This window comes from Lepidochelys kempii, chromosome 18, assembly GCF_965140285.1.
Source record: "Lepidochelys kempii isolate rLepKem1 chromosome 18, rLepKem1.hap1, whole genome shotgun sequence".
Taxonomy (NCBI): domain Eukaryota; kingdom Metazoa; phylum Chordata; order Testudines; family Cheloniidae; genus Lepidochelys; species Lepidochelys kempii.
Window position 1 is genome coordinate 19,544,058 of NC_136397.1, and position 25,039 is coordinate 19,569,096.

The 25,039-nt window shown below is 40.7% G+C and overlaps 1 protein-coding gene across 1 annotated transcript in view; it reads right to left on the reverse strand.

Moving 5' to 3' along the window:
* The window catches only part of MORN1 (MORN repeat containing 1), a 195,202-nt gene that overhangs the window by 87,922 nt on the left and 82,241 nt on the right, over nucleotides 1-25,039 (reverse strand). The window contains 1 exon segment of the mRNA XM_078849320.1: nucleotides 10,889-10,962. Coding sequence (XP_078705446.1) covers nucleotides 10,889-10,962 — 74 coding nt within the window.

Consider the following 25,039-nt stretch of genomic DNA (forward strand, 5'->3'; position numbering starts at 1 on the left):
CATGAAAAGGGGACACCACCTTAGGCAGGAAAGCTGGATGAGGTTGCAGCTGGACCTTGTCCTTGTAGAATACCATATATGGAGGCTCCAAAGTGAGGACCTTAATCTAGCATCCCGCCTCACCGAGGTAATGGCTACAAAGAAAGCAACTTTCCACGACAGATGGGAGATGGAACAAGACCCCCATTGGCTCAAAGGGTGGGACCGTGAGCCTAAAGAGAACCAGGTTGAGGTACCATTGGGGAACTGGGTACCAGACTGGCGGGAAGAGCCTCTCAAGGCCCTTTAGGAACCAGTTAGACATCTCATGCGAGAACACTGATTGGCATGGACATGCGGGTGGAAGGCTGATATGGCTGCCAAGTGCACCTTCATGGAAGAAAGCGTGAGGCCTTGGTGCTTTAGGTGGAGCAGGTAATCCAGGATGGACTGCAGAGACAACCGGGTTGGGGAGATGCTACGCTCTGACACCCAGCAGGAGAACCTCTTCCACTTTTCCAGGTAAGTCGCTCTGGTGGGGGCTTTTCTGCTTTCCAAGAGAACCTGCTGTACCTGACTAGAGCAGGCCTGTTCCTCTGGGTTCAGCCACGCAGCAGCCAAGCTGTGAGGTGAAGAGAGGGAAGGTTCGGGTGTAGGAGCCGACTGTGGTGGTCCAGGTGGCTGGGCAGTGGCCATGAAGCAGCCCCAGCCAGGTCCATGAGTGTGCCGAACCAGTGCTGGCGAGGCCACGCCAGGGCGATCATAATGACTTGAGCCTTGTCCCTTTTGATTTTCGATAGGACCCTGCTGATCAGCAGAATAGGTGGGAATGAGTACATCAAATCCTCCGCCCCTGACAGGAGACAGGCATCGGAGAGGCTGCCCCCGCTGAGGCCTTGGAGAGAGCAGAACTGATGACACTTCCTGTTCTGTCTGGTGGCGAACAGTTCCATGCGGGAAGCCCCCCAATTCTGGAAGAGTGCCCAGACAACCTCTGAGTGGAGTGACCACTCGTGATAGGAGGAAAAGGACCTGCTGAAGCGATCTGCTAGCGTGTTTTGGACACTGAGGAGATGTGAAGCTTCCGGGTGGATCGCGTGCTGGATGCAAAAGTCTCATAGGAAGAGTGCTTCCTGACAGAGAGCCAATGAGTGGGCTCCCCTTGGCCTTTTCACACAGAACATCGAAGCCATGTTGTCTGTCAAAACCTGCACTACTTGACCGGACAACTGAGGCAGGAAGACACCGCAGGCCAGGCAGATGGCTCTGAGCTCCCTGACGTGTATATGTAATGCCAGCTCCTCTGGAGACCACGTCCCCTGGGTCCACAGCATACCGAGATGTGTTCCCCAACTGAGGTCAGAGGCAGCTGATATCAGGGAGACCGTGGGCCATGGACTGTCGAATGGCACTCCTTCCAGCACCAACCTTGGGTCAGTCCACCACTGCAGAGAGGTAAGTACCTTCAGCGGGATGGTGATGACCTTGTCCAGGTGATCTCTGGACGAGGAATTGAAGGGGCTGCAGTCTGAGCCTCCCATGGCAGATGACGTAAGTGCATGCTGCCATGTGACTGAATAGTCTGAGGCAGACCCGGGCCATGGTGAGGTTGAGAGGAGCAAGCTTGCCGAGGCAAGGAGACGTTCCAGCACCGTCACTGGCAGTAAAAAGGAACTGAGGGTGGGGGGAGCCGGCAGCACCCCTTATACGGCAGCATACGCGTGCCACTCCAGAGGACGTGGATATCATGGATATCACTGAGGGAAAAACTTCCGGCACTGGTGTATGTGGCAAGCACACACACCTCCAACAGAAGGGACATGAGCAAGCACTGGAAGAAGAACAATCAGTTTGTAAGGACCTAGAGGATAACAGGGTTAAAAAGAATAGCCAGCACAAATATTTTAAGCTAGATCCAAAAATACTGCTCCCCGCTGCCAAGTCATGGAACTCAGAGTCAGAGCCCAACATGCAGACACACTGTTACAAGGCAAAATACAAAGAAGCAACAAATACAGCAACATACCCTCTCCCTTGCCTTTTAATTCAGTGTGAGATGCAGCTGTAAGGGCCAACGCCCAACAGCCAAGTTTGATCCACCATATATTCAGGAGCAAATGCACCATCCCCTGATATTTTAGTTGCTTATGCTGCTGGGGCTGAGTCCTTCGTAATGCAGATTTCTTATCATTGCCCTTATAGAATAATTCACATTTAACCCCAAAAGGTGAGGCACTTGGGCATTTACATTAATAAAGAGGGTTGAATTGTACCTTGCCCTGCACAGTTACAATGGGGAGCTGGCGAGCACAGAAGACTTACTCTGTATCCCAGTGTAAGCTCATCGGTGCCATGCAGAATCCTGTCACAAGCACTCCCTGACAGACAGAGTGGCTGGCTAGAGTACCAGTGGCACTCCGAAGACCTCAGGGGGTGTGGCCAACTAGGCTGGGTACGGTCAGGCCATACCCTAAGCACCTGCCACCTGCTGGGGAGGAAGAGTTCATCTTGCTAGTTTCTGGAGAACCTATAAGAGCTGCTGCTAAGTACACTCCACTGGAACCCCCTGAACCATTCTTTCAGCGTCAGGGCAGGCAGTATGACTTGAACCTGTGCTGACTGTTACAGTTCTACCTTCTTCAAAATTCTTACTGAAGTAGAAAACCGGATGTAGGCCTTTAATATGTTGATGGAAGTTACACATGAATGTAGAGGAGAAAATAAACTTGTGTATTCTTTTACCCTTAAAGCAGATGTAAGACTTTAGAGGCCAAATTTTCAGCTTGGCTTCAAAGCATCCACTGCTCATACAAAATTTCAGAGATGCACATGTGTAAAGCAGGAAATTAGGCATATGTAACAATTTGTTTGCTTGCAGTATAATATTCAAGTACAAGGGGTCTTTGTGTGAACCCTGGTAAAGAAGGGAATGCAATCTGCATGCAAACCTATTTGTTTGTGTCTGCAGTTGTAACTGCATTCATGAACAAACAACCCTTGGTTAGAAAGATCTGTGATTTAATATATCACAATAGCCCCCACTTCTTTAATAGATTCACAGGTTCCAAGGTCAGAAGGGACCATTGGGGTCTGACCTCCAGTATAACACAGGCCATGGAACCTCCCCCCCCAAATTCTTTTAGAAAAACATCCATCTTGATTTAAAAATGGTCAGAGATGGAGAATCCACCACAACCTTTGGTGAGTTGTTCCAATGGTTAATTACTCTCACTGTTAAAAATTTAGGCCTTATTTCCAGTCTGAATTTGCTAGCTTCAACTTCCAGCCATTGGATTGTGATATACCTTTCTCTGCTAGAGTGAAGAGCTCATTATTAAATTTGTTTCCCATGTAGGTACTTATAGACTGTAATCAAGTCACCCCTTAACCTTCTCTTGGTTAAGATTGAACTCTTGGAGTCAATCATTATAAAGGCATATTTTCTTTATCCCTTAATCATTCTTTTCTGAACCCTCTCTAATTTATCAACATCCTTCTTGAATTGTAGCCAGTACTGGACATGGTAGCAGGCAGATACAAGAGTAAAACAATCTCCTTATTCCTACTCGAGATTCCCCTGTTTATTCATTCAAGGATCGCATTAGTCTTTTTGACCATAGCATTGCACTGGGAGCTCATGTTCAGCTGTTTATCCACCACAACCCCCAAATCTTTTTCAGTTACTACTTCCCAGGATAGAATCCCCCATCCTGTATATACGGCCTACATTCTTTGTTCCTGGATGTATGCATTTACATTTAGCCACATTAAAACACATACTCTTTGCTTGCACCCAGTTTACAAAGTGATCCAGATCCCTCAGTTTCAGTGACCTGTCCCCTTAATCAATTACAACTCCCCCAATTTTGGGGCCACCTGCAAACTTTATCAGTGACGATTTTATGTTTTCTTCCAGGTCATTACTAAAAAGGTTAACTGTTGTAGGGCCAAGAAATTATTCCTGCAGGACCCCAGTAGAAACACATCTAATCCATGACATTGAGTATCCCAGTAAAAAATTGGAGACCATGTCTGAAAATTCAACTTTAAATGTTATAAAAACTCAGAGTAGACAAACAGACAGAAAGATAGAGTAGGTTCTTATGTGGTCCCCCATTGCATATGATCAGAGTGCCTTCCAAGAATTTAAAATGATCATTCCTATCTACCATCCATTCCTAAAAATTAATATTTTAAATGCATTTCTCCAGCCTTATGCATTAATAAAAGTGTGTTCTCTCCAGCTACGGAGAAGCTGTAAAACTTTAATTTTGACAGTATATCTTTCAAAGTACACAAATATTATATATTCCCCCCAAATGCAGCAGCTTTGCAGTCAAATAATATGCACCACAGCTTGCCTCTAAAATAATTTTAAAAAATATCACAGAGGATACGATAGCCTTTGAAACATTGTACAAATACCAAGCACGAACATTTTACATGTTGAAGAACTGCCCCAATACATTAGAAAAGTTTTTCCATGTAAGGAACAATCTTTAAATATTTACACCTTAAATAAATTACACCTTAAAGCATGTTTTGTTGACCTCTCAGGATCTAGTATAAAGCTGTGATCCCTCAAAGACGTGCTTTACTCTGTGGCCCCACTGACGTCAATAGGGCTAGTCTCACAGGGCATAAAGTTAAGCTTGATCAGAAGCCTTTAAAGGATCATGGCTGAAGACTGCACCAGCACTGCCGGTTGGTTTTTGTTTATTTGAACACAGCTGTGCCTTTAGCAAACATTCCTGCAATAGCCACATTGTTTGAAATTCAGCTCTCATTAATTGAAACTAAGAAGCATAACAAAATTTCTAGGGAATTATTAGTGTGTGTTGGGCCCCAGCCCCATCCTTCTCATACACTCTATATGTATAGTATTAGAATTGCATGCTATTTCCATGTGCATGACCGTCAGGACAATGTTATTTTCAAAAACTGTTCCTTGGTGTGGTATTAATTGTAAATGCATAACAATGGGCACTGGACAGTTGGAATGCATTTTTCCATGGTTAAGGAAGCCCTTAGATCAGTTGTGTTTTCATTAAATATTCTTTCCATATTTCTATTTGCAACTTTCATTATTTCCCTTTTATTGCTTACATACATACATACACATTATGTTCCTTTTACTCTTTCTCCTCTTTATCCTCCAAAAAAAAAAATCTGCCCATAAAAGGTCTCAAAAATGTTCTCAATGTAGAGTTGGAGGAAAGAGGCTGCATACTTAGATGTACCCCAGGCACCAAGGCTGAGGGAAAAGGAATCCTCTACTCCAAGACATATAACAATGGATCCAAAAGCCCTGCCTGTCTTCATCGCTACTCCAGAGTGCAGGAAGTCCCAGAAGACCACAGACCCAGAATTTGCAGAACGCTGTGCTAGGTTCTACCATTCGGGACCCACACCAGTGTACCAGTTCCAGAGCTGCCATAGCCCTCTGTGACCATGGGCAAAGAAGAGCAGGTTTTGCCCTATAACAATCATTAAAGTAATAACAGTTTCTCCACAGACTTCCCCACAAACCTCAGTTTAAGTGTACTGAAATCTAACAGCTATGTGATGGGTTGTTAACCCCAAACTTGCCTGGAAAGGGTTAATGTGGATTGAGAAGGGGGCTAAATAACCTGGCAGGCCATAGCTAAGAGAAGTCAGGTGGCTAAGTAATTCCCTGAATGAGTGAGGGAGCCCCGCTGATGAGGAACAAGCTGGGCTGGATTTATAAAGGCAGGAAACTGGCAGGAGTGGGGGCTCATGGGAAATGGACTGAAGTCACTCCCTGCAAGCAGGGAGGAAGGTTTTGGTCTACAGAGAGTAGTCTGCAGTTGGGAGTGCCAGATGGCAAGGAAAGGGCTCAGGGAAAGGCAGTAAGGTCCAGGATGGAACAGACCTTGACTGCTGGCTAGAGGGTCCCTGAGCTAAAACCCAGAGTAGAGGGCAGGCTGGGTTCCCCTGCCAGCCACTGAGGGAATGGCACTATGAGACAGAAAATAGGAAGACTGCCCAGGATTGTTGAAGGAAGACTTTGGTACCCCAGAAGGGGAAAACACATATAGTGACCTGGCCAGAGGACCAAGTCACAAAGAGGAGGCTGCAGCACCCAGAGTGAGAGAGGGACCAGGGAGAGATGCAGACCAGGGAGAGATGGCATGCAAACGCGGGAGTGGGCATTGACCTCGAGAAGCTAATCCCCAGAACGGCCAGTAGGAGGTGCCATCCTAGCGGTGATTGGAGCACCTTGTCACAAGCTAGAATGAAATGTCAGATTTTTCAGACTATATGCGGAACCTTATGGCAAGTGTTACTATACTGATGGTTAAGATTAAGATTTTGTCAGGGGTATTTTTAGTGAAACTCAGGGAGAGGTCGTGGGCAATAAACAAAAATGAATGGAAGCCTGTGACCAGTCCCTATTACTAAAAATAGTGTGTGGGGATGAGGGGGACTAACAAACGGGGGTGCCGGTGGCTGCTCCAGCCCTGGCAGCTGGCTGCCGGCCGCTACTCCAGGCCTGCCGCTGTGGCGTAGGCTGAAGCCCAAGGAGCCATGGAGGTCTGTTAAAATCACAGAATCTGTGACCTCCGTGTCCAAATCATATCCTTACCAATGGTTGTCAAATGGTTTAATTCTGTGACCCATTCAGAAAAAAATATCTGTATGGTATCGCTCTACTCAGTGCCCAGATCGCTCCTGGCTTGGGTTCTCAAGTTTTTCATTCTGTGGAGTACCAGAAATGATATCCTGCCCTGCAGCTTGAGAAGATGCACATTTTTAACAGCGAAGGTCATTAACCAACTATTGGAACAACTTACCTAGAGAGGTGGTGGATTCTCCATTACATGAAGTCTTTAAATCAAGATCAGTGTTTTTCCTAGCTTAAATAGAAATTATGGGCTTGATTCAGGAATTACTTGGTGAAATTCTCTGCCCTCTGATATGCAGGTGGTCAGATTCGATGATCATAATGGTCCCTTTTGGCCTTAAAAATCTATGAATTTATGAATCTATGAAAGGCTGTTAGATTTTGTTGTATACAAATCTTCCCCTCCTTTATTTCTCCTCCCATCTGTTCTGAAAAATACAATGACATTTGAAACAGGGAAAAAATAATACAATATCACAACTCTCTATCTGGAATTTGTTTGTTTTAAAGCACTGCAAAGCAGTACAGTATAAAATGTCTTTGCTACTTTTTAAAACCCATCTAAACACAGTGTGGGAAAATATAGGAGGCAGTGTATTCTATAATATCATACAAAATCAGCCCCATTCATTTCAATGGAATTCTATATATGGTGAAAGAAAGGTCATTTCTATGTTGTGGAGTGTTTTCTTGACAACAGTGAAGCACAGAGCCCTGAAATACATATGTATACCCTGGATGTATAAAAAGTATGCATTTGCTATCTTAGCAATTTTTGTCCTTGAGATCTCTTTACATTTTACTGTTTATCCTATCTCAGAAGCTTCTGTTAGTGCAGAATGCATCAACTGGCCTGCTTAGAGTAACCAACTGCTGGAAGAATGACATTTCTGGATACATGGACATTGTCCTAGTTCCCCACTGGGTACAATTCCCTATCTGGTGGAGACATGGCTATGTAAGAGACTGTAGATGAAATCCTAGCTTGATTGGTGTCAATGGCAAAACTCCCATTTATTTCAATGGGGTAAGGATTCAACCTTGCACCTCTTCCTATGCACACCTTTGTGGCAGCAGAGATCAGGTCTTGCTGACAATCCCTGAGGTTGAAAGGCAGGGTATCCTCGATGGAGAGTCTTTGGCTGCAGAACTCACTCCCCCTGGTGGTACATCAGAGAGACCAAGTTATTTTGGTCTGGTGCACGGCTAATCCTTTTAGCCAAAACTTCCCTTGACCAGATCAAAAACTATAAAGGCACTTTCTTCTTTTGTTTGTTTTTTTCTCATTTTGGGGAGTGGGAGTGGGCAGGTGGCTCACAAGGAAAGGGTTAGTTCTGTTATAAATTGTGGGCAGTTATATATGAACATTTTCCTTCCACATGTGATGTTTCCAGGTGCCATGTAGTTGAGCATGTTATTTATTACTAAACTAAAAATATAAGACAGTCTCAGTTGCATTAGGTATATACCAGCAATGCTTAGGAGTCTTCTTCAGAGCATGCAAGCCTTTATGCTGACAAGTACTTAAAAACCATTTAAAATTTCTTTGGCACAAGCTTTTTCTCCCATTTTTGGTCTCCACTGTTTCATTGGTCATATATATATATATATACATATGGGTGTGAGAGTATATAAATTAGAGATGTAAAAGATAGTGTTTTGGGGCCATCTAGTCGCTCATCCTACATTGGGCCAGCATAGAATTGTTTCTTACATCAAATCTTGTAGTACTTTGCCCCGCCCAACCTAAACATATGCACAATTTTTTTGCATGAACAGTCCCATAGATTTCAGGGGGGCTACTCTTATAAGTAAAGTTAAGCACATGAATTAGCGTTTTCTGGATCAGTCTCCAAGAGCCCAGTCCAGGTGCACGCCAAATGCTCTGAACTCCCATTGATATCAGATCAGGGAGGAGTGGGTCCCAAACAACTCAAATTCTGAGTTTCTTCAGATCAGTCTCCTGTACTGAAAGCAACTGCATTTGCTACTAATTTCTGAGCTTTAAAAACATCAATGTGAAGCACAGGATAACTGCACACAGACAAAAAGGGTCTTTAATCAGGTCATGATGGTACAGATACAAATATTTTCAAACCATAAAGAAGATGAATGGAATTTATGAATGAATTATTGCAGCTCCCCAAGAAATCACTTTAAACCACCATTAATAATATAACTTTTCTTACACAGAATTATTCTTGGTTTATAAAGACAGGCTTTGTAACCTCCTTACTCTTTAATAGAAACTGCAACAATTAATATAAGCTATTAAAGTATCTACAAATTAGCCTTCCTATGTGATTCTCTCTCTTTTCAATGGACATTTTTGTGGATCATAAATAACAGTAAAATTATCATAAAAGCTAATACTACTGTACTTAAAGAAAATCATTATGTAAAGGTTTATGAATTTTTCAGCTATTAATAGACATAAGTTAATGGGTCATAGGTTTTCCAGAATATGATACCTGATATTTTTTCATCAATGAAACTTTCAGAGATGCAAAAACCTTCAGAGGTCACCAACTTCAAAAATGAAAAAGAAAGTTATAGCTTGGTAGTAATGAGTATAAAAATGAAATAGACACATGAAAGAAAATATCGCAGATGACAACGATCCTTTGAGTAGACGAGTCAAATCAGGGGCTGAAATCTGTGCCGTCAACAACAGAATCAATAAAGTCAGAATTATAATATGCAAGATCAATCAGATAAGTTTTGAAACAGCTATTCTTTTGTGTATTTTTAAATTCACAGATACATAGATTTTTAAGCAGAAGGGACCATTATGATCATATAGTCTGACTTGGTGCAATTGAGCTATAGAATAATTTAGACAGACATCCAATCCAGGTTTAAAGACCTCCAGGTGATAGAGAATTTACCACAGCCCTTGGCAATCTGTTCCAGTGGTTAATTACCTTCACTTTTGAAAACGCACATCTTTGATAACAGAACAGTAGTTAATAAAAATTCGTCTTCCATTTCATCACTGAGTCCCTGTGCCTGGGAAGCTTTAAGCATAGAACTGCAGAAACATCTTTCACTTTCAGCAGAAGAGTGAGAGTACTAGGATAGCAGCAATCTTTTTGGTAAACACTCACAAGAATAGTTTTTATATATGGATACGATAATAAATATGTGGTTTTTAAAATTAAAAATGCAACTATTTATAGCATATGAAAAAAAAGTCTCTCCCATCTTTTCCAATCCCAGTAAGACGCTTTCTCAATCTTTACCCTCCAATCAGGAGATCATAATGTGCTGCCTCCTGCCACCCTACCAACGCACCTTGGACACCAAGGACCAACTCCATGGCTTGTGTAAATAGGTCTACCTCCATTGATTCAACTCAGCTAGACTGATTTACATCAGCTAAGGATCAAGCCCCAAGAGATCAGGAGATCATGAGATAGCAGAATACATTGCTTATTCTACTTAACTGTGGTTGAAAGGGCGAGCATCTCTTCAAATGCGGATTTCCTGGTCTATCACCATGCTATTGCCACACCTCCACAATCACTGAATTTTTTAAAAGTAAGCTCCTACTATGAGAGCTCCCTTCCATATGTGATTCTGTTTTCTTTTTGGTGTCACTGAGAGTGTGAGGTTAAAAGGCTTCCATGACCTTGCTTATAACCAGATCCAAGATAAATCATAATTGTTTTGGCGGACACCAAACAAACAGTGATTTAAGTACAAGGGAATCATGATTCACTTCGGAGGAACCTAAAACTATTATCATTTTGTGATAGACAAGATGTTGAAGAAATCATGTGTTTTGAAACAAAGCCCTAGGAAATTAGGACTAGCCTGCCACTTAATGGTCTGAAAATGTACTAAAAACAAGTGGTCATGATCCTCATCATGACCTAGTTATTTTGATCCTGAAATTACACTTTTCAGAGGAACAGCCGTGTTAGTCTGTATTCGCAAAAAGAAAAGGAGTACTTGTGGCACCTTAGAGACTAACCAATTTATTTGAGCATGAGCTTTCGTGAGCTACAGCTCACTTCATCAGATGTTTACCGTGGAAACTGCAGCAGACTTTATCTGTGTGTATATAAAGTCTGCTGCAGTTTCCACGGTAAACATCTGATGAAGTGAGCTGTAGCTCACGAAAGCTCATGCTCAAATAAATTGGTTAGTCTCTAAGGTGCCACAAGTACTCCTTTTCTTTTTGTGAAATTACACTGCTACTCAGCTTCCGAAACACTTCACTTGATGTGTATGGTAATGCAGACAGCTCAAAATCCTTACCTGGCAATACTCTAGAGTTCTTCATGGAGTGCTGATCCTGTTTTGACTTGTACCCTTTGGCTGTCACTTCAGACCTGCAGAACACAGGAAAAAAGCATAGCTATCACAACACTTCTACTGATAATGATACTCAGAAATTAGAGCTGGAGAGCCACCATTACAAGATACAGGACTGTCTGTTACAATATACTTATTACCTCTTTATCCAGTTTCTAATTTTTCTATATCATATCTCCTAGCAGCATTTGAAACAGCCATCCACGTATCTCCATCTTAAGTATTATTATTAACCAAAGTAACTGAATTCCATAGCGGGATGAAGAAATCTGAGCCTGATTCTCTACTGATAACTCTCCTTACAGTGTGTATGGTAACACCCATTGTTTCACGTTCTTTATGTATATAAAATCTCTCCACTGTATTTTCCACTGCATGAATCCGATGAAGTGAGCTGTAGCTCATGAAAGCTTATGCTCAAATAAATTTGTTTGTCTCTAAGGTGCCACAAGTACTCCTTTTCTTTTTGCAGATACAGACTAACACGGCTGCTACTCTGAAACCTGTCATCTTAAGTACGTCCACATATAGAGCGAACAGAAAACCCATCAATCAAACTTACATTTCTGAACCACTTTTCAAGGAGACACTCCAAGACTTGGGAAAAATAAGAACACTAAAAGAAAGCAAAAGCCCTAGATTTAATACAGTTAGTCTCACATACTCTACCTGGCCTGAGTATCATGACAGTACTGGCTAGAGGAAATCAGAACCAAAGTTATGCTTTACAGGTCCAATCCTGCTCCCACTGAAATAATTACCAAAACTTACATAATGAAGGATCAAACCTCCATAGGCTCATGTGCACGCTGATTTTCAGAAAGTTTTTACCACTTTACAGCTATCTCATAGCAGAGCTCATACCTGATACACTTGACCCTTTCAGTGTGTATTTGTTGGTACATTAAGTTTTACTTTGTGCATTTTGCAAGGTTAGCTTTAAAAATGGTTGATGATTCCAATATTCTATTAACCAAAGTAACTGAATTCCATAGTGGGATGAAGGAATCTGAGCCTGATTCTCTACTGCCCACCATGGGTATAAATGGATGCAACCATTTACACTCATGCAAAGGGAGTACAAAGTGCCCATATTGCACAGTTGTAAATGACTGCATAAGGTTGAAGGCAGTGGAAAATCAGACCCATAGAGCCAGACATTCAGATTGCGCAAATAGTTATAGCTCCATTGATTTACACCACATGAGGATCTGGCCCATGTGTGCAAATGTATGTGACTCTTTACACCCCGATTCAGTAAAGCACTTAAGCACATGCTTAATTTTAAGCATATGGACGCTGATTGAGGAAAGCATCCTTATTCAGGAAAGCACATAAGCAGATGCTTAATGTTAAGCAGGTGCTTAAGTCCTATATTGAAGTCAATGAGACTATTCACGTACTTAAGCATGTACTTTCTTGCTTTATTAAATCAGAGCCCTTATTGGCAGTCTGCACATGGACATGCTACAGGTTGAAAAGGGAACAAAATGGGGTAACATGATGAAAAGACTTAGTACTAGCAACTAATTTAGACCCTGATTCAGCAAAACACTTAAGCATATTTAAGTCACACTTAAGTCAATATTTAAGTCACACTTAAGTTTGTGTTGCTGAATATAGATGAACTTAAATACATGCTTAAAAGTTAAAGATGTGATTAAGTGCTTTGCTGAATCAGGGCCTTAGCTACTAAATTTCCTACCAACTGCAAAACTTGAAGAGCTGTACCTACAAGATTTGTAGCAAAGCACTGCAGTAGCCAAGAAGACAAAAGTTTCATTAACTAACCTAAAAAACATAGCTCACCTCCAGACTGAATTATATAATCAGAAGTAGCACATTTACATATACTGTATGATTAATGCCAACTTCCAAACAAAGCTCAGAATCTACACCAGCTCCAGAATCATCTAAAAACAAACTGCCACCAAAAGCAAGCACCTCCAGAGAGACCTGAGATCTCTGCTTTGGAAACCTACCAATAGTTTATCTGTGTTAAATGACAGAATATTTTAAGATAAATGTAAACAAGGGGTCAGGCTAAGAATACAAAAATACCCCCTTTCTTTCTATTAGTCTGGACAATTTGTCTTTCTGCTTTTGGGGAATTCTTCAAATAATATATATTTTAGCAATGCTTATTCTTATAGCCAAAAAGAGATCTTATATTTTTTGTCTGTGTTGCTCTTACATTCTTTACTTATATAGCACCAAAAATGCAAAGTAAAGTAAGACAGTTCTTCAAAGTATCAACCTAATAGGTCCTGCATTGATCACAAGTGTGCTATATGACCCCGCAGACTACAAAACTATCTACCTTAAAATGTTAAATATGTTATTCACATTCTAGGGAGTATGCTATATTCCTTTGTGCACAGGGAGCTATATGCATTAAAATCCATCAACATCTATGGTTAACTCTGAAAAACTGTTTTTTAGGTTATAATTATGTTTATTTAATATTTTCTGTATTTCTTGTTACTATTTTTCCAGCACTAGTGACATTTGCATGAAAAGATCTTTGTTGCTTCAGAGTTTATGTGCTGCTACTTCCCCACCAGAAGTCGTTAGGGCCCTAGTTCAGCAATGCACTTAGGAATGTGCATCACTTTAAGCATTTGAGTAATACTATTCCTGTTCAGCAAAGTACTCAGGCATGTGCTTACGTCCCATTAAAGTACATTAATCACTTTCCAGTGATATGCCCAAACAAAGTAGAGCTGTAACATTAGGTTCAGCAGGATGCTGGATTTGAAGGCTCAAATGTGTGTTCTGGCATTGTAAATTCTGTTGTTTTATCATCATACAATATCAAGATACATACTGTCAAGAAAGGCTTAGTAACTTTTTTTTAATTTATGACTTGTGGGGAAACAGCCTTGAGACTGATCTAGCATACATTATGTAAGATAGTACTGGTGTCTTAAAAAATTTCAACTCCAGATGCTACTGCTGCAATGATTTCAGATGGTGAACTAGCTGTCATGAACAAGCTGAATTTGAAATTGTCCTTTATGTAGTAAGGTTAGTCTACTGAAAATGACACTTAAACAAAAATCCAGACACTGCACCTTTAAGATACTTAGATATTCAAACTTTGCATGTACAATTTTCATGATAAAAAATGAAAGACAAAAGATGAAAACTGCTTTATTTTAAATGGAAAAAGGCCCCAGATATATCCCAAGAGTCAAGTTAAAGATTCAGAAGTCAGGGCTAGGAGGGGAAAGGAAGATAAATAATTTAGCACTAAGAATAACTAAAGCCTGTTAGTCTGCCAACTTTAAGAGAAATAAAAGGGTTTACAAGAATCCTAAGAGTTTTTACAAAACCTCTAGGGCGTTGAAAAAATAAACCCAGAACAAAAAACAACAACAAAAAAAGAGTTCAAAAGTATTTTGTGTAAGTAGATTTTAAAGGCACTGATTAAAATATGAAAACAATGGTATGTATGGATTCCATTAGCTCAAAATTAAGCTGTTCCTTTTGTGTTTTGTTTTCCCTGCTGTAATTATATACTGCAGCATCAACATGATGGTCTCTTTAATAGATGCATCTGCTTGTAAGGGGCCAAAAAGAATGTGCTTATGGAGAGGCCAAAACCCACTAGATTAGCCTATCATTTCAAGTGACACGGATAAGCCTGTTTGGTATTACCTGTACTGGCATTCAGCATACACACATGCTCACTCCGTTCAGGCAACCCATACTTTCATGTTTTAAAGGCAAAGAAAGATCAATGTCAGCTGCCTTTGAGTAGAATGAATCATTTTTATGTGCCGCAGTGTCAATCTGCATGGTTTAATACACCACTATTACGGAAATAAAAACTTGAGGATGCCTCCTCCATTAGCTCTTCTCTTTGGGCAGCTCAGTATGATTTCCTTCCACTTGAGAATATTTTCTGATTCAGTCTAGTATGGCACTACGAATAAATATGGAGGTCCTTTGAATTGCATTAAAATATGAGTTAAATAAGAAAACCTACAGCTACATGAAGATTTTTTTTTTTAATTCTGCCATCCCAAGGTTGTATATTTTTTAAACCAAAATGCAACCTTGTACTTTGCTGCTCTGACAATGTTACCTTTAAAGACAGAATTTCAGAGGAAAGTCAAGTTCATGTTTAAGCCACAAAACTCTCTTGAATTGCATTGATTATAGTGATCATTCTATCACTTTAATGTCATCTCAGCTGGCATGTATTAAAAAGATATGCATGTGACAGCCCATTGATCCTTAATATTGGAGCGGAGGGAAAGAGCCTGTTAGCAATAGAAGCCTATTTCTTTAATTAGAACTGGAGTATCATTCTCTCTTTGTTTGTTAGAACTTTAGTAGTATGCATTGCATACAGCACGGTAAAGGTATTAGAACAGGCCATAAAGTTTTGTTAAAAACAACATCTTTCAGGCCTGGGAGAACTGTACACATGACTGATGGAGATGGGAGAGAATGGCAGTACAAATCCCTTGTAGCCCTCACTCGCTCACTGTGGTTGAGAAGAGCTTCTCTAAGGGAAATGCTTTTTTTCTCTGTGGACTCTCCCATAAGCAAAAGCTTGGGTAGAAGGGATGGGATTATTTCTGCTTCAGGTCCGGTACTATATCTTGAGTTAGGTGAATACAGAACTTTTGTGGGAGGGGAGATTTCAGTAAACTTGCACTCAGATTTTTAAATGGGTTCACTTTGGGCACACACAATCCTTTGACGTTAACTTTCCTACTGCAAGCAACTCAGTGGTACTGGCTCAAACATTCGCTGAAAGTGAATGGCAGAGTCATGTCTCTGAATTTTAAATTCAGCTATGAAAAAATTTGTCCTGAGAGTGCTTCTCCCAGTATCTATTCAGAGAGCAGAAGCTAAGTCACGTGATTTATCTGGCCAATTATAACTAACGAACACAGTTCAAGCAGGTAAGTGTTAACAATCAATCTACAGACATTTAAATAATTTTAGAAATATTTTATGAATGCTTTGCTTTCAACTAGCAAATACATATGAGAATCACAATCTGCTCACAGATATTCCATGAACAGACAAAGAGACTGAGTTTCATGCATTACTCATTGCAAACTCTGTCCCAAATAGGAGAATTCTCTCTTGGTGTGCAGAAACATAAAGCCAAAAGATTAACCCTGAACCCCTTGCAAAGCAGGATCAGTTCTTTGGAAAACACCAATATTGTAAACAGAATCTTTCTCCAAAGATGAGGAATAGTTGTACAGATAACCAGCCTAATTCTTATCTCACTTAGACAGAGATAAATCAGGTGAAACACCATGTATGTCAATAGAGTCACACACTTGTAAAACTGATGACGTAAAATCGATGGTATAAAAGTCTTTTTGGGACATTTCTGAGGCCTCTTCCTTTTAGAAACAGGACTCATTTGCTTCCATCACTTCTGCAGAAAAGCAACAGTATCCCTAAATTCTGCAGAAGTGCAGCATGTAACGGCATGGTCCTATTCTATTATCCTGTTGTCATCAATACATCAATACATCAGTAAGGTGCCACAGGACTCTTTGCTGCTGTTGTGAAAGTTTACTTCTTTGATATCCAGCTGGAAATAATACTGGAAACTTGTCTAGCATCAGTGATTTCCCATTACAGCCAGGTTGTTTTTGAAGAAACCATTTCTTGCTCCATGGTGATCCAACTAATGCTAAGCCTGCTAAATTTGCTATTCTCCTCTTAGATTAATTATTTCAATTTCAGTGAAGAATCAACTTCAAGTGAAATCATCAACAGGTTTAGGCCCACTATAAATACTTGTCCTCTGGCGCTTTAATATTACGGCAAATTGTCAAAATGTACGTTATTTCTGCATGTGCTTTTGCACATATCTTGTGAGGTCAAGATATTTGCTATGTAGTTTAATAGCAATATTTATATTTGAATAATAATTTTAAAAAGTAAAAAAGAGTCATAAGAAACCTCTAACAGATATTGCAGCTAAATCACCCTGAAAAATTGAGCTAGCGCTGTGAGAGATCAGCAGTGACTTATGAATACGTGTGGAAGGGAAGCAATTGTTTTTGCTGCTGTTACTAGGGAATAAACATTTCAAAACGTTGCATAGTAGTTACTATGCATATGCAATTAGTTTTACTTGTTAATGGCACACATTCATACTATTCCCATGCATTGCACTGAAAATGTATCCCTAAAATGTATGGGCAACTTTTGACCCAGAAACTACTAACTGCTTTTTTGTTGGTTTGGAGGCCTCTGTGGGACTGCTTTGTTCAGTTGGAATTTATTTAGGACGAGCCCTCTTGGAGCCTAGTAAGTGTTACAGAACAGGTTCTCAGTTTGTAACCATAGGCAGGTGTTCTTGTGATGGTTTTCAAACACTCTCTGGGTTCCCAAAGGGCTCAGTATTTGAGCTGTGCTCTTCATCATTTCAACTGTTCTCTGGGTGTTTTAATTTGGAAACACGATCTTAATTATCACAGTGATGCAGAAAACCCCTGCTGACTAGACGGGGCCATATTTGACCTGCTAAGGTGCTTTATCAGGAGAGATGTAAAACAGAATGATTTGAATACTGGCAGATTGTCAATACTTAACAGTTGTCCAAATGCTGTCTCCTGCTGAAACTGTCATGCAAATACTGCAAAAACTGCAATTAATTCATAAAGCAGTTATCCACTGTGATATGGGAGCAAATTGAAAGGTGATAAAGCTTCACTGTTAACTTTTGTTGGAACTGAATGTGAATACAAACAAGCAAGCAGACCACACATCTTGATGTATTCAGATCAGACTGCAGAGATTGGTGCAGGCTACTGAGGTACATCCTACCCTTGTGGAACCTTTTAAAGGATGGAAATTATTTTACTCTATTAGCCAACTCATAATTTTAATGTTAATTTTTCCTGGGTTTTTCATTGTAGATTACATTCCTGAAGCTGAAAGTATATGTTGAGAGTCAATGCATTGCCAATTTCTTAGCTGAATGCTTCATTTTTATTTCTGCCTCTTAAAAAAATCCAGATCAAATGATTATTTATAAGCATAGTTTGCTGCCCTCCTAGATTACTTAAATTCTTTGCTACAGTATGTAACCTTTTAGGATGTACTTAAACTGCTGGCTACAAATAAACTCTACCAATATCTCATCATCTATTAATAAAAATAACTTAATTGGGCTGCTATTAGATATTTAATTGCTTTCACAATATTTGTACAGTACTTGCCTATAAAGCTTTGAATAATATTGCCTTAACTCATCTGAGTAAACTATCAATTCCCTTACGACAACAGACAAAAATCTGCATTCCACTTTTAACTTTCCCTGTGGTGAAAATTAAATCTTTCAGGGGGCAGGTTTTTATTTTGTTGTGACCTCTCTCTCTGGCACTCCAAGTCCTCACAGATGATGGCTACTGAAACACTTAGGGTAAATTTTCAACACTGTGTTCAGGGAACAAGAGTTGTGCAAATAATTCCCTGCATACTGGTTTGAAAATGTAACCCGTAGACCTGGATAAATGCAGATTTGATTGGCTCTGACTATTCTCCATAGTAGCTAGGTTTCTGCTTTAATTAGATCCAACAGGCCAGATCCTGAGCTATTATAAATCAGAATGACTCCACTGACTTCAGTAGGGCTATGCTGATTTACATCAGCTGAAGATCTGGCCCAACTTGTGTACAGCTGCTTGCAATGTGGAACCTTGGTGGATTCTTCATCACTGACTATTTTTAAATCAAGATTGGATGTTTTTCTAAAAGCTCAGATCTAGGAATTATTTTGGGGAAGTTCTATGGCCTGAGTTTTACAGGAGGTCAGACTAGATGATCATAATCATCCCTTCTGGCCTTAGAATCTGTGTCGCTGTATGAACTGCAAATTAATGGATTGGTTAATTGATTGTAGGATGGGAAAAGGAATAAGCACATGTACAAAAAAATTCAGATTCAAGGTATTGGTTTTAATCTATAAAGTGAGGGCCACGCAGCACCTCACCAGGGAATAGCAAGTGACTCCCTATGGATGCCATTTAATTCAGGTGACTTGCATGTGGCAATTCAGGGCCACCAAGTTCAGGGTTAGTTCAGGACCTGACTCCTAGTTTGTATGTTTTATTATTTAATTTCAGTATATATGCCCAGAACTGCATACAGGTGCATTTACAAATAAACAAAATCTAAAATAAAGAATTCTAGGAAATGATAAGGTTTTACTACTGCAACCTAATAAAAGGACACGATACACTTTAGAAACAGGAAAAGTCTAGACTAGTTCAGACTAGTAGACCAGTTTATTTAGTAATATAGTTTGACACCATCATTAAAGGTGGTCATGAAAAGATCAGAGAAATCAGAGAGGATGGATGATCTTGCAGTTAAGACACTAGTCTAGGACATAGCATATCTGGTTTTATTTCCTGGCTGTGCCATAGACTTCCTATGTGACCTTGAGCAAGTCATTTACTCTCTGTGCCTCTGTAATCCATCTGTAAAATTTGGGTAATAATACCCTTTATCCCACCTTCAGTCTGTCCTGTCTACTGTGACCTTCATCTCTACAGGGCAGGGAGTGTATCTTATTATGTATATGTACAGGACTTTACATAGTTGTGCCCCAATTCTGGTTGCTACTGTAGTACAAATAATATATAAAAAGCACATAGAATATAGAATCACTCCTGAGTCATGTAGAATATCGGACTACTAGATTTCATCAGACAGGATGGTAGCCAATTTGAATGAGACAAGGAAAAGAAAAGGTGAATTACATGAAGAGTCTTGTATTCCTTAATGTTTAACATTATAATCCAATAAGCAAATTAGTTTGTGATCTTGGTACATTCCCAGCTGAATATGCTCTGCCCTGCTCACAATGTAGTTTGTACATTTGCAGTTTAAAATTATTCATTTTCCTTAGGAGAGCTTAGATCTCCATTAGCATGAACGGCATTTGAGAAGGAGTGGTTCCTTCAAGTTAGAGAGGTTGTCAATGAGAAAATTAACTGCCTGAAACATATTTGACCTGTGGATTAACATGGCACTGTGGTTTCCACTACGCAGCTCATTTTTAGACTCCCTAAAAGAGATTTACCAGGAACGGAATTGCTTTCACTTCAGAATTTGGGCCAGATTCTTACATCATCTTTGGAGTGTCCTTCCAATGAAGTCACTTTGGATCAAAATTTGACTTCAGTTAGGTGGCACGGTATCCATGGAAGCAGAGTTTGGCTCCTCCTGTCCTGCTAAAGTACACCCCAAATGGTCCCTGCAAGGGATTAATTTAGATTTCTGTATCTAACCAAATGCAATAGTGTATCTGTCAATAGTATCCAACACAGGTCCCACTCCTAGCCCAGGCGGAATTCAGTATGTATTGTGGGGTGTCAACTGCATTTATGGCAATTCCTGACACTTTTCTATCCTGGTGTAATGCTACAGCTACAGCTAGGTGAGCCTCTTTTACACCTTCTAGCTAGAATGTAGATACTGGTGGTTATACATGCTTATCAGTATTTGTTCCCAATTCTAAAGCTCTTGGCATCATATTCAAAATGCCTAAACTTGTCACTACCTGATTGTTGGGCAATATGTAAAGAATCTGTAATATAAAACTTCCTTTTCCACACACAGAAAGCTCTGTTGCTGCCCTGGTGAAGAATATAAATGTGTGTGGATGACATGGTACATATTATGACACAACCCTCTTGATTCCCATCAGTGGCAGTTGCGGGCTAAGGCAAAGGTTCAAGACTGCAGAAAAGTTTTAGAGCTGCAGAGATACAAGCACTGAAGTGCAGCTAAGCTTTGAGATCCTGCATGGATGAAACATACTAGATATCAGAGTTGGGGGCCAAGTGACCTCAGAGTGGAGAAGGCAGGCCAGAGATCTTAGAGAAGGGGCATATTGTAACTATCAAAAATATAACCCCTCTCTTTTAGAAGGCTATTTTGTGGTAGATAATTGGGGTGGAATTTCCAGAAGTCCTAAATCTGTTCTCACCAAGTCATTGAGAAAAATCCCATTGACGTCAGTGGGAACAGAGTTAAGCCAACACTGAGCACTTTTGAAGGTCCTGCTTTAAAAAAGAAGGCAGAAGTACAAACAAAGTTAACAAATTAGGAAGATGGGGACAGCACAACTGTAACACTGAACAGTGCATCTACTGGCCCACATCCTCAAACGTAATCCTTTGGTCTGGAGAGCCAGGACTTCCGACATTGCTACTGATGTCCAGAGCTGCAGCACTGCCAGCTCCAAACGATCAGGGGCAGAACCCGCCATTGTGGTGATCCTCAAAAGGTGACCTGTTAGTGTTTGAAAAACTTCTGTCAGATTCCAAAAGCAGAAAGATTGTTCAAAAATGTAACCAACACTGTCTGATTTACATTTTAAACAATTACCACTTCTTGAAGATCTTGAGATAGCTGAGAGAGAGAGACTTTCAGAGGTACTAAGTGGAGTTAGGCATCCATCTCCCATTGGGCACCTAACTCCTCTTAAAGCTGTTGAAAAACTCCCTCTACCTAGGTTTCAGAGTAGCAGCCGTGTTAGTCTGTATCCCTCTAGCTAACAAACTTCTTAGTTTTTCTGCCACAGAGAATGACACCACAGTAGTCATGAACTTAACCTGAAAAGCACTGCTGTCCAAATAGCTACCATTTACTGTCTTATTCCCAGTAATGTTCCTTTAAAGATTAACTTTCTTGAGCCTAATCTCAGCCCAAAAGTGCATTTCCTGCTCGGAGGGTAGGGAGAATGGTTTTGAAAGTTTCACCAAAATTGGTTACTCTTTTTTGAGTTATAATATGAAACATATATATGGGCCTTTAAAAAGAATCACTTATAATTATTTAAGCCTCAAACTCTCCTTGAGGTGGGTATTTATTATATTATTTCTAGAGAGGGAAACTGAGACAGAGAGGTTGCACAGTAAGTCAATAAACAAACCTAGGAATAGAGCCCAGGAGTCTTGGCTTCCAGGTCTCCTGCTCTAACTGCTAGTCACAACTGCTGTACAGAACCAAGGATCTGTAGGGGAAAAAATTAGATGCCCTAATGTGTGCAATAATTCCAGAGGCTAGCATAGGATGATACTTATGCCATCTAATAATATCAGGATCACAGATGTCTGGAACAGGGCATCCAATTTTAGGTGCTCTTTATCTGCAGCTGTGTGAATGTATAATGAATTCTTGCTACTGACTCCCTGATATAAGCCGATGACTATGCAGTCTACAACAGCGGTTCCTACAATTTTCTTTTTGGCAGAATCTGCTTGGAAGCTGTGACAACATTGCCAGGAGTAGAATGCCCTTCAAAATATTCTGTTTTTCTATATAGCCTGAGAGACTACCTCTGAAAAATCCTACCATGGTTCTGGGAACATAACTGACAAGGGGGAAAGAATCCAAACACCAATTCTCAAGAAAGGGCATTCATTGCAACTTTCTTAATAAATAATAATTCTTTGCATTCAACCAACACTTTTCATTCTAGGATTCAAAGCATTTTACAGACACAGAAACTAAAACCACTGTGGAGCAGGTAAGTATGATATCGTATCTATTTTTTATGTGGACTCCAAGAGAGGATTAGGCCCACTTTCTCAAAGGTATTTAGGCACCTGTCACAGGGTCCTCTACTCATGGCAGATGGCGCCTCCTACTGGCTGCACCTGGGGATTAGCTCTGCCAGCCTGACACCCTCTTTTTGTGGTTCCTCGGTCCATTGTCTCGCTATTGTAGTCTTCATGGCTTAGCTCTCCAGACAAGTCACAAGAGTTCTCCCATTCCAGAGCATTATCATAGTCTTTCACGCTGTCCCAAGCAGTCCCACTGCCTTTGCTGATCCACCCCCTCGGTGGCGAGAACAAATGGACCCAGACTATCTCTAAGTTCACGGCCCAGATTGTGCCATTAATTCAGTGGCTGATAGGGGAACCCAGGTCTACCCTGTATGCTGGGTTCCACTCCAGGGGCCGTATCTCCAGCAGCTAAGATCTGTACTAGCACAAACCTTCCTCCTGCTCCCCTGAACTACTTCCTACTTTGCCTATCCCAGGCTTGCATTCTTCACACTTCTAGCTAACCTCCTATCTTCTGGGTCTGCTAGCAAAACCCTTCCTCTTGGGTCCAAATCCCTTTCTCTTGTCCCAGGGAGAGTGACTGCAGCACTCCTCTCTGCAGCCTCCTTTCTGCTTTCAGCTCCCTGGTTTTATAGAAGCCACACCTGTTCCTGCACAAGTGAGCTTCCCTTAATCAGGGCTCTCCTCTCAGCCTAACTATCCCCCGACCTCCACAGCCTAATGGGTTAATTGGTTCATCTGGCCTATGTTAACCCTTTCAAGATGAGTGTGTGGAGCAGCCGCCATCACAGCACCCAACTTTCATTGATTTCAATCCGAGTTAGGTACCTAACAACGTTTGAGGGTCTGGGCCTCAGTGACTTCCTGAGGTCAATGAAAAACACACTGGCAGACCCAGCAGTAGAACCCAGGCCTGCCTCTAACCATCCGACAGTCCTGACAATATCCTAATTCAATCCGCTCCTGCTTATCAGACACTATGGTGATGAGTGTGGTATAAATAAGGAGACAGGTAGATTTCCCAGACGCAGTGATGCCACATATTGCCTTTATCCCCTTGTTATTGTCTCAGAGGCTAGAAAAGCTGAGCCAGACAAGATACTCCTTTTCAATACAGATCTTACCATAGTGAACTATAGTTTTCTAACTCCACAACTAGACTGCTGCTTGATGTTATCAGTGATATACAAGTGGAAGCATCCAGTAGTGAAAATGCATTGGCTTGTCTCGAGTGGAGTCAGCCATCATAACAACATAACACTAGTGATCCATGCTCTGCATTGGTTACCTGATCACTTCTAGATGCAGTTCAAGATATTGGTTATAATATATTAAACCTTAAGTCTTGGATTCTGTTGTCTGAGAGTTTGCCTCCCTCCCTAAGTACCACCTTGATGGCTCTGATCTGCTGAGCTGCTCTTGCTATTCATTCTTTGGACTGAGCTCTCCAGGATAGGTGGCAGGATGTTTTTGGTGGATGACCCAATCTGGAATTTGCTCCATCTGGCAGTGTGTCAGAGCCAGGGTTTGGCAAACCTTAAGGCACAGAGTGAGTCCTATCTGTTTGTTCAAACTTTTGATTGACAATTAGATAATTTTTAATAGCAGGGAGTAAGGTGGTTGCATTGTCAATGCAGTGCGTGTTTCCACTGGTAAGAAGTGTCCACGTGGTGCGGCTAAAAGGGGCCATTACACATCTTTAAATAAATAATACAATAATAATAATAATAATAAATAATAATAAATAATACAATAATACAAACACTGACTTTAAAAAGATATTGTCTAACTGCAACACACAATATCCCAGGGTTTCTACTGAGAAGCTCTGAAGCATCATCATCCCTCTTCAGTCCTCTTTTCCCTTTTTAGCAACCAATTCATTATTGCAGACATTTACTCATTCAGAAATGGTAGCACACACACTAGAAGATTACTGAGGTGTGGAGGGTGGAAAAGCAGGCTTATAAGGAGTTAACTGTGGTTCCCTCCCTCCCTCCTCCTTCTTCTTCAGACTTAGGAACTCCTCCATATGCTGTGTTCCATTTATTATTTCTGCATTGCATCAGGAGGGAAATATTCACACTGAGCCACAGGGATTAAAGACTGAAGCTCCAGAGAAGTCAGATCACATCCGTCATATCCAGCTGTTTCCAATTCCAACCCTTCACACCTGCTTTTATTTATTATTCCTCACTTAGACAAGACAGGGCTCATTTTTCAATCTTTAAACCTTTTCTTAAGAGGAAGAAGAAGAAAAAACAAAGAAAAAGAAATGAATCTATTCCTTTCTCTTTTGTCTCTCTGAGAAAGCCCACCAAGAAGAGATTAAAACAAACTACTGACATGGCGGGGCTCTGACCTAATGGGAAGCCACACAAATATTGAGGCTGGACAGCTCCCTAAAGCATGTCTCCAGCATGGCGGGGACTTCACGATAGAGTAGAAACTGTATCAATTGCAAGGATTTACTGTTAATGTAGATTCTTGTTGCAAGTTTTCTTATGCAGATTTACACTGGTTT